This window comes from Patella vulgata, chromosome 3 (assembly GCF_932274485.2).
Source record: "Patella vulgata chromosome 3, xgPatVulg1.2, whole genome shotgun sequence".
Taxonomy (NCBI): Eukaryota; Metazoa; Mollusca; class Gastropoda; family Patellidae; genus Patella; species Patella vulgata.
Window position 1 is genome coordinate 74,055,766 of NC_065881.2, and position 11,331 is coordinate 74,067,096.

At 36.6% G+C, this 11,331-nt stretch overlaps 1 protein-coding gene across 1 annotated transcript; it reads left to right on the forward strand.

Annotated features, from left to right (window-relative positions):
- The first annotated feature begins 3,311 nt into the window (after positions 1–3,311).
- Positions 3,312–10,941, forward strand: LOC126815996 (dye-decolorizing peroxidase YfeX). Its single transcript, XM_050542113.2, has 7 exons — positions 3,312–3,576; positions 6,120–6,316; positions 7,138–7,329; positions 8,200–8,272; positions 9,756–9,917; positions 10,253–10,326; positions 10,846–10,941. The coding sequence occupies exons 1-7, from the start codon at positions 3,516–3,518 to the stop codon at positions 10,939–10,941; spliced, it is 855 nt and encodes a 284-aa protein (XP_050398070.2). The 5' UTR covers positions 3,312–3,515.
- The last annotated feature ends 390 nt before the right edge of the window (positions 10,942–11,331 follow it).

Genomic DNA, 11,331 nt, shown 5'->3' on the forward strand with positions numbered 1-11,331 from the left:
ACCACAGAGATTAGTATCTGGCCTACGGGCAACTGTCTAGCGTGCCCATGCGTTAAGTTGGTCCTGTCTAACAATGTGGGTTTTCTTCTGGATCTCAGGATCCCTTCCACGGGTCATCAGCCCTACCTGGTTTTGCTTGAGTTGACATTAAACCCCTCCCACTTTCTCTTTTATTTCAGTTTCCACATAACCAAGCTAAATACGTAATTTCATAAATTATATTATTTACAGTGAACTGTGTCTCTCTATTTTATTTCAGTTTCGTTTTCCATATAACCAAGTTAGGATGATTCGCTGTCCTGTGGTGAATCGAACAGTAATTGGGGAAAACCGTTTTGTTAAATTAGTTACAACAACGAGGTTACTGTACTCATCTGACCTTAAATAATGATTGACATGCGGTTGAACTCCCACTGGTTTGAAACGGATCTTTAGTTTAGCCAAAGCCCTGGGTAAAATGTCAACTTTATTGAATCTTGCCGTCTTTGCTCTACAAGTAGAATGGGATTTAAAATCTCCTCAACACCACACGCCGGTCAATCTGAGACCAACATAATATGATCAATTTCATTTCTATATATGGTGCATGGTGGGTTGGGGGTGGAGCTCAGAAAGCGGCGTTTTCGCCTATCTTGCTCTGTAGGTTAATTTTTTACAGACGACTATGTTCTCTATGTCCAGGGGAGCCACAGTGCCTCAGTGGGTAAGACGTTTGCTCGCTAATCTAGAGATCCCGTGTTCGATCCCTGATAGATAGATAGATAGATAGATAAAACGCCCTTTTCGGGCAGCATGTAAATTATACATCACAGTCAGTATCATAAATACATTATAAAAGTGGATGAAATTACACAAAAAAAGGATGAAAAATATATAAAAAGTGGATGAAAATTACATAAAAGTGGATGAAATGTACATTTATATCCATTGAGGGAGTATGTACAAAACATAAACCAAAATTTTGAATATATGTCATAGTCGCTTGAACTAAACGTGAAGAAGCTGTCTTTGAATTGTAGGTTATTTTCTGTTGGTTTATATAGAAGTGGATGCCATACGTATTTTGAAAGCATGTTGCACAAAGTTGCGCACTGTTTTTGCCAGAGCAAATGGCGGGCTAAACATGTTTTCGAAAAAAAATGTAGTTTGGGGTCTCAAATGCCCCATAAACAATTGTCTTGCGTAGTTCTTCATAGCGGTTACTCAATGAGAAAATGATACTCATTTTCAACTTTCTGCCGAGGGCTGTGTTGGCGAAGAAAGTTCGTCGGGATTTTCCGGCGCGATTCCCCCTTGTGGTGCACAACGGAGATATTGGTGTCTAGTCGTTCGAATCGGTCTCAAAACCTATAGTTACCGTGTACACATTGGCATGCACCCTTGACGGTTGGAATTCTCTACAAGAGTAGGCTGTAGCACCGCTGTCTGGGCAAAAGTTCCCCCGTAAACTATGGAGTACAGACCGTCAGTGCACATAGGACGTTAAATCCCTGCAGTTCAAATCATTTCTTCTTATCTGGGACGCTTCTCCGTTGCTATTTGCACCTCGTTGCTAAGGAAATGACTTAAATCGGCAGGGCATCAAGTTACACTTCAATCAAGGAAGTTTCCGCCAAGTAAGATCTGATTTGTCAACAAGTGGACCCCACCCTAGTTGTGGCCATGAGGATTCGTAGCTAGTCGTTCGGGTGGAACGGAAAACAGAAGTCCCGCGGACCCGTTGTCGTGCACGTGAAAGAACCCTTGGTAAATGGAATAAAACTAAAAGTTGGCTGAAACGCGCTAACGTCCGGGCATATTAAACCCCATTTCATTTCATCGTGAGTATTCGCTGAACCGGGTGGTTATGAAAATATGCCTTCATGAGTTACTGGCCTTTAGCTTTCTTGTTTGGCTCGTTGTGTTATAATAAGAATACCGGAAAGTTGAAAAATAATATGTTTTAGGTCAAAACATGTGGATTTAATATTGAAGCCAATATGGAGAGGATCTGTAGCCTTAATTACCAGTCACAAAATATAAAAGTGAAGGGACCGTCTGAATGTGCGGCCATTATGTACACCTTATTTCCATTTTTTGGCGCCTCATGAAAATTACCATACGGTAGTTTCAAATCAAACGTAAAGGGTTTTCTTTTAATGGCCTTTGAATTGTTATGAATCTAGGGGGAACTTATGTTTATTTCTGTTGAACATAGCCTTTAGCAAAAGGCATTATCTAACTACCGACAAAATTCTCATCAATAAGTTTACAATGCCCAATAAACTCTATATGACTCCCAATTTTCTAAGATTGCCAACTCAACTGAGTTAGCCCTGGGGGGAACTTACATTAAACTCCGTGAATTTGAATATTTTAATTACCGATATAGTAGGCCTTGGAATTTTATGTTCGTAGAGAAGCTATTAAGCATTATTATTTTGCGGGATACATAATATCTTTCTGTCCACCGTATCTCGAGAATCGACAATTCAACGAAAATATACGACTACATCATGGATATAGGTGGCCAAAAGAAAATAAAGCCTTTTTTTGTTGTTTTTATGTAATTTAACACACACGAGTTTGAAAAAGCCACAGTTAATGAAGCAACGTGACAGACTGGAACATACGCAAAGAAGAATTTTTTATTACTTTATTATCTAAGACACATGAAGATTGCGATGTAAAATCAATAGAAAATAATGTAAACTTGTAATGGCAAGAACTAATTAAGGTGATATTGAATAGCTTTTGGGCGAAAATAAACATACTTTGCATTTTACAGTCAAGTAATCTTATGATTTTATTCTGCATTTTCTTTCTGATATAGGCCCTATTTCTAAATTTAGTTTATACATTTCTCGTCGTGGTATTTTTCTTTACAGATCCGGACCCGGAGAAAACCTGGTTATTGGGCCTACGTGCGTATGTGCAGTCACACAGATCCGCAGTGAATATTTGCTTGGCCGCGACAATCACTGATAAGGATGACATTGATGTGGCTTAATGAGCTAGAAATATTAACTTTTTTCCTGCCACAAATTAAATTCTAAAACATTTTTTGTATGTATTGGAAAAATAAATAAAGGCGTTTGACGTATTTGTAGGTAAAAATTATTTCCGATTTAGTGAAAATGGGTATTAAAATGACTAAAATGCAGCATTCTCTCCGAAGCAGTTATGTCTTATGTAAACAATGCACGCGCCATTCAGCCAATGATTCACACCGCGTGCTGTGACAGCACGTGTTAAGGCAGTCATCTATGACAGAGATATTATACGAGACTCGTAATTCTCTGTGAAACAGATTGATGTGCAGTGTCGCATAGGATTGTTACCTTGTGCCATTTGTTCACAAACTTCTAGAAAAACTGCCCGTGTGGAAAGTGTTTAGTCATGTGACCATCGCCAGTTGTACAACTACCTATCACGTGATTCGTACTCATTTGTCCAGACGTATCCCACCACAAGCCAAGACACCGGTTAAAGTCTACTCTTCGCAGTTTGTTCACCAAACGACAGTGACAGTCATCATGGCACACCTGAAATCATGTATGCGACTTTTGGCACAAACTTCTAGAACGTGCCAGTCAGGTAAGTGGAGTATTTGACCCATATAAAAAGCGAGAGTTTACCATGACATATCACGAATAATGCACACTTGAAATAGAGCCGTGTTGTTTTTCTAGCGAATATCATCTGTGCATTATTGACCCGGATTTAATGGGGACGTTTATGTACGTTTATGTAATGTGTTTTTTTAAAATACACGTCCTATACTATATTGATCACTGGCATGTTTCTGTTTCATCGCATGCAAATAAAATGGTTATTTCTAATTGCATAACTGGTAACTTTACAATAAATGCAGAGATAAGACAGAATAGATAAGAGCAGAAAGTAGAGCAAGGCCAATTGTCAGATATTTACTCTGAAACTTTATGCTGATATCATTGCATGTCAAACAGAGGTCAATATGTATACATGTATAACATGCTTATATCATAATTAGATAATTTTATTTCAGTGCAAAGATACAGATATTTTAACTCTGAAACATAGTCTTGACCTATAATTTTAGGAGATAGAAAAAATAATAGCTCTTTGTTATGAGTGATATCATATTTATGGTTATGCAACTAAAACATTAATTACATAAGAATGTGCAGTAATTATAAATTCTTAAAATTATGAAATAGAAATTATGAGATTTTATTCTTTAAAACTAGAAATAATAAATTTGATTAAAAGATGCATTGATTCATAGGCTATGACTTGCACTGTTTTTGTTATGCAACATCAAAATATATGTTTGTTTTTTTTTCTATTTATAATAAAAATATAATGTCAAAAAATATTTGTATTTGAAATCTAGAAAGATATTTTAAAAAATCTGTTTTTATTTAGTTAATTATCACAATTATATTAAACAATATATGAATACACAGAATACATGACAAAATATATACTGGTTGGCCAAATGATTTAACCCATGTGCTTTAGGTCTGTCAAGGAGTCAAGGGGTGTGGTTTAGATTTCCGGCTTGTATGTGACATGGGTTGCCTGTCCAACCTTTTGGGTTTTCTCCAAGTCCTTCGGTTTACTCACACAGCTAAGCAACTTATTGAAATAAAATTAAACCATGTTAGTCCCGAAATGACTAGTGTTTCCAATAAAGGTATGGCAATTTTGGTATATATAGAAAGTAGAAACATCCAAACTTACTAGAAAAATACTGGATTCCCTGAAAAACACCCATAAAGTGCATACAGGCCAAAAATGTAAGGGTTTCCCTAACCGGCAACCTGACGATTAGGGATGTCTGCTCGAGTGACGTCAAAGGTTGCACGCAAAGATTAACTGATTTCTCAGCATTAGTGAGAGCTGATGTATATGTTGATAAACTTGATGGTGAGCTTAAACGTACAAGAGTTTCTGAAACGTGGGCTGTGGATAATCTGAGAATTTAATAGACTTTGATATTTATGATAATTGGACAGCGATTAAATACAACACAATCTAGTATATGCAATGAATTCTCCTCCGGCTTCGCATCCATTGCTAAGTACAACGTCAGCCAAGTCACGTGACACAAACATGCCTTCTTTTACTAGATTTTTATAGCAGGGGTATTCCCTCGTGATTACATTGTTTCGAGAAGGATTTGAAGCAAAATTTTATTAGATTAATTAGTTTGAATATGTTTTTAGACCAAATATATCATCAAATCACCCAGTTTGTGCACGGGAAGGTATCTTTAATATCCATGTTTTCAAGTAAAGGGATGTTATGACTGATTGATTGATTAATGTCCCTTCATACTCATGTTTTATTCATCATATACATGTGAAAAAAAAAATAGCTTAGTTCAGTAAATAGTGACACAGTATTTATATTTTGATAAATTAGCTAGATAGATACATATATATATTGATGGTATAAAGGTATAAATACTGCAACAAAACTAAACGTAAAAAACCCAATAATACGGTATCCATTTATTTATCTAAGAAAAATGTACAAAAGTATTAATAAGCATTTATTTATCTAAAAATACATGAAACAAAAATATGTACAAATATTTGGGATAAGTTTTGTATTATATCATATTTTTTAAAAGAATAGAAAGTGAGAGAAAGGGTGTTTCAGGGGCGGATCCAGGAATTTTTGCAGGAGGGGGTTTGCCAGGTTCCTGAGACAATGTATCTCCCCCCCCCCCGCTCCTGCTCCCGCATGGTCTCTATCGTCATTTTGGCGTATATACATACACATTGAGCTTTTTAAACAGAGAAATTCAACAACACCTCGTTTGACGTCAATTTTTATTATGAATTAATACAATGACATTGTGATTCAATTAGGTCATTTTGGGACTTACATGTGGTTTAGTAGAGTGTTTTTAGCTGTAGGAGGAAACTGGGGGAGGTTAGACAGTTGATCCTACTCCTTGTAACATACAAGCAGGGAATTGAAACTATGTTACTTGACTCAATGACATACCTTATGATCTAAACCATTCGGCCACCCAAGCACCCTTTGGTGGATTGGTTCCATTGCCATTACCCTTTTCCCTCACATATTCTATGTTCCATTTGGTCCGTCCTAGAAATGATTTATTACATGATATGTATTTGCAGCTAGAAGAAGTCTGAGTTCTAAGGCCGGCCAGAGCGTGTACAGATCAACCAGACCATTACTACTAGGGGCTATAACTCTTGGTACTGGATATGGTGTCTATAAATATACCAATAAAGATGAAAGTCCACTGGAAACAGTCATGAAAGTTTTACCAAGTAGTGTGTCTGCTGCTGGTCCTCCAGAAAGTCAACCTTCAGTAAGTCCTCTTTTGTTTTTCCAGAAGAATATTCAATCTATTGTAGTTTGTAGCCAAACCCAGGGGTGGTGGCTGTGGGACGGTGTGACATTTACAGAAAATGTTGTAGTAATCATCAACCTTCGGTTAGTTTGTGTTGATTTTTCGTGATGAATATTGGGTCTGTTGTAGTAAGTAGCCATCTGTGAAATTTTGAGAGTAACAGAAGTGGCTTGTGTGGAACTAGAATAAGATCATTCGGCTACCACCTTACAGAACCTTTGATCTTTCTGCTGATAGCATGAGCAGACGTCACTGGTAGTTTACAAATATCAGTGGTGGGAATTGAATGTTCATTAAAGCAAAGAAAATTGTAAATTGTAGAGCAGAAATAATGAGCATAAGCAAGAAATTCCAGACGTTTACAGGTTGGATTCTAAGATGTTCTATAAGGTATCAGCTCAAGGAGACTTGAGTTGGGAGTCCTAATGTGGTAAACACCCTCACTGTATGAAAGTATCACAACAGAGACTCAGGGTGTCCTAACCTGCAAGCTGTGGCAAAGAATCTTGTTTATATTCCATGGACGTCACTGCAGTGAGTCTTAAGTGTGGTATACCAGCTCACTGGCTGTGAGAAAGTATCCATGGACAACACTAGATTTAGACTTCAGTGGGGCATCTCAACTCACTTGCTGTCAGAAAACATGTTTATTTTCCATGGAGAACACAACCTTGAGAATTGAGTGGGGTATCCCATGGGGTATCCCAGCTCACTAGTTGTGAGAAAGCATCTGTTCTGTTTTATTTTTCATGGGCTGTATTCTTCCTATTATTTTCCAGGTTTATTCTGATGGTAAAAACCATGCCTTGTATCTGTGGATAAATTTGAAACCAACAGCTAATTCAAATGAAGTAGCCAAGTCTGTGGCCAAGTTACAGAAATATGTTGATCAAGTAACAGATCCTAAACTCAAGGATGAGGAGGATGAGATTCTAGCTGGAGTTGGTTTTGGACCCAACTTTTATGCACAGGTTTGGCAGCTGTTTACTATACATAAATATTTTCAAGATGGCTGACACAGTTTTCATTACAGCATTCACTTCAAAATGCCAGCTGATCAATTTTTATGCGCCTATATTGATATGTGGTCATAAATTGTTGTCACCCTGACAGTCCGTCTGACGTCCACAAGCTTTAGAAGCTAAAGCTATTATCAAATTGACTTTAAATTTATAGATTCTGAAGGTCATGGGACAAAGAAGCCTTTTGAATTTTAACAATTTCAGTTTGATGTATTCAAAAAGATATTTTTTTCAAGGAAGACATGACTTTTAAGCATTATCCCAATCTTTGAAAATATTATTAAAAATGATCTTACAGATAAACACAATAAATTCAATTACATTTATTGTCTTTGATTGGCATGATAAATTTAGGTCTTGTGTACACATTGGTGTGTACCTACAAAAACTTTTGGCCGTTAGGATTTGACTAAGACTAAGAGTAGGCAGAAATGTCACTGTTCATGCAAAATTTCCCTTATGGTGTCTGCACATCTTCCTTAGCCAAGTTGGTATAGAAAGGTAAACCACATTTCATTCCAGATATTCAGAATAAGGAAACCAACTTTCTTTTTTATGTGGTTAGCACGTGCACGCTGTATCATAAGGCCTGTCATTGAGTCAACTGGCGTGTTTGCGATTCTCCGGTTGTATGTGACAAGGAGTAGGGTCGCCTGTCCAACCTCATGGGTTTTCTCTGGGTCCTCTGGTTTCCTCCCACTGCTAAAGACCCCTATGCGCAAGCCAATTATTGAAATAAAATTGAATCATGTGTTAGTCCCGAAATGACCTAGTTTGTGTTGAGTGGACGTTAATAATGTAGTTTTAATAATATTTCAGGTGGCAGGTAAAACAAAGAAAGGCTACACCTACCCACATCGTAAAGGTGCATTAGGTGATATGCCAAGCTCAGGTGGGTTTCAGTTTTATTATATCCTTTTTTTTTTTCACCTGAAAATATATTTAACCTGGGGTAATTGATTACTTTTACTCCCATGATATCTGGTATACCATGGTAGCCTCCATTACATTGATAGCTTGATAAATGTCACTTTTATACTGCATATTGTTAATGGCCCTATAGTACTTGTTATGTTATTCTTAGTGTTTAACATCCGCTTCCACCAAAGGTGATATCGCACAAGGTTGAGAAGGCGCCCCTATCACAAAGCCACATACGTTCACACCAGGAATCAAAACCACAACCGCAAGCCAGAGGTGACCGGCCAGCTAGAGGTCGGATGAGTACGGCAGTCTAGACCACAAGGCCCCCCCCCCCAATAATACTTATAGACAAGTCACTTTTATACTGCATACATGTTCTGTTTTAATGGCCGAATATAGTACTTATAGCCCTTGGCCCTGTTTCTTGAAATCTTAACTACAGATAAAATCCAAATTTCTGTCAATTTTCATTGACTAAGCACTAAAATTAATCTTATATTATCCAATCAAATTACTAAATTTTGGATTTTTATCATAGTTAAAATTTAGTGAAACAGGCCCCTGTACTAATAGAAATTAACCGTGTCACCAAGAAAACATATTTTGGAGGATATCGTATTAAATACACAAGGCTACACTCACCTACCAATAATTAACGAAAATCCAATCACTGACCTTTTTGCAAGGTATTTTTCAGGAGTAATGATTTAACTACATGGAAACCACTAAAATTCAAAAATACATGACATCAAGTGGTCAGGCTAAATAAAGGCTGACGTGAAATATTTTGTTTGCCTATTTCAATCGACTACTGCCGAATAATTATAAGTGATAGACTCTTGACACCAATAAAAAAGTTGAAGGGGATAAGTTGATCTATAATTTGCAAATCATTCTAAATCCTTTCATCAGAAATATCGTCTTCAGAATGTTTGTCATCGACATAATCCGAGTCAGAATAATTCATAAGTATTTCAACCACTTCGAGCGTCTTTAATGTTCCCGACATCGTTAAGTTACGTTTTTCGTCCAAAAATTTTAACAAAGACATGTTTTTCTCAATGCCCTTGATAAGACAAGTTCCTGTCTGACACGCATGCAGGGCCATATCAATTAAATAAGAAACTAAATACTCAAATGTGGCTTATAAAAAAGGTTCTTGCTGTGGTCGACTTTAGTTGGCCGTGACCACTTAGCTGTATAACGTTGCGGTGATTATAGTCGACAATGACCGGTTAAGGGTTAAGACATTAATTAACTTATCCAGACCATTATCAACTCTTGATGGCATCGCTAGCCTACGATATTTACTGGATTAGAACACGATCTCCTGCTTCAGATTAAATAAAAAAATGGATAATCAAGACTATGTTTTTTATCGTACCGACTTTAGTAATGATGATCTCCCATAATGTATCTTTAACTATATGAATTTGTTATTTGTATTTTAGGTGGCGATGTTTTCATCCATGCTAAATGTAACACACCCAGCAAGTTGTTTGAATTAGCCCAACTTATTACCAGGAATTTACCAAAAGACAGTATTCAAGACTTCGAAGATGTTTACAGTTTTGTTTATCAAAACGGCCGAGATATGTCTGGATTTATTGATGGTTAGTTAAATTCAATTTAGTTCAATTTCAGCTGCTAAATAAACAAAAAGAACAAATTTACACATTTGATATCAAACTGAATTTTTTATACTGCTGTTTTCTGGAGGGTGGGGGGGGGGGATCTAATAACACTGTCCTGTTTTTTCATGGGAGAGGGGTTGGGGAGGGGTCTCCAGTAGTCATTCCACAGAAACCATACTTATATTAATTAACATAATATTATTATAGAAGTGATCAAGGTTGATTAAGGTTAGGTCAATAACAACATCCAATATGACACAGACCACTTCACCTGTTATTTCTATGACTACTATAAATACATCGTCTAATTTCAGGAACTGAAAATCGTGCTGATGAAGAAGGTCGACAAGAAGTTGCAGTAGAAAAAGAAACGGGTGGAAGCTATGTTGTAAGTAATGGTTTTGGCCCCTGCGGTTAAAAAAAAAGTGATTGGATTTTCTGAATGGTTTTGTTGCCATGAAGAATGTAATGTTTTTGACTATTGCATTTGAAAAAAAAGCTATAGCAAAAAAAAGAGGGAGAGGGGGACAGATGGGGACAGAGGGAGAGATATAAACTTGGTCATTTCGTGACTAGCATATTGTTCAATTTTACTCCAATAATTTGCACATGAGTATGGGTCTTTAGCAGTGGGAGGACACAGAGAAAATGTCCTGATGCTGGACAGGTGACTCTAATCTCTGTCACGCACAAATGCGGATTGAAAACCATGCCACTTTACCCAATGAAAGACCTTATGATCCAACACACTCATGTTAGACCATTCGGCTCCCCCCCGCCCCTGAATAGTTATATTACCATGAAGAATGTACAATGTTTCCTTTGACCAAATATGCCACCAGCAAGTCATAAACATTAACGTTAAAAAGTTGGATTTGATGATAATTTAAGATTGGTTTCTTTACAGATTACACAGAAATGGTTACATCAACATGATGTTATTAACAGTGAAAAGGGTATGTCAACATTTTTAAAGATTTATTCTAATAATTTTATAATTTAGGTGTATACATGTTTATGGGTTGGTGGTGGAGTTCTCTAACTAGTGCACTTTAAAGTTACAATAACACTCTTGCTGGCTTGACAGCTCCAGAAAATAAAAAATAGCCTTATTCTAAGTACTAGATGTGTTATTGTCCTACCTGTTGTGTAAATTATCCATTAAATCCTATTTTACTTGTCCGGGGGGTTCAAAAATATTTTTAAATCCAAGTCACATTGGAAAAGCTTTTACATCAGGCTTTTCAAATCATTTAGTTGAATTTTTCCAATTTTTTAAATTAGGTGTGTTAAGATGAAATTTGTATCATCAATGAATTGGAATATTGTAAAATAGTACAATTTGTTGACCAGAATAAAGATTGGGACATATTATTCAGTTACAACAAGAGTG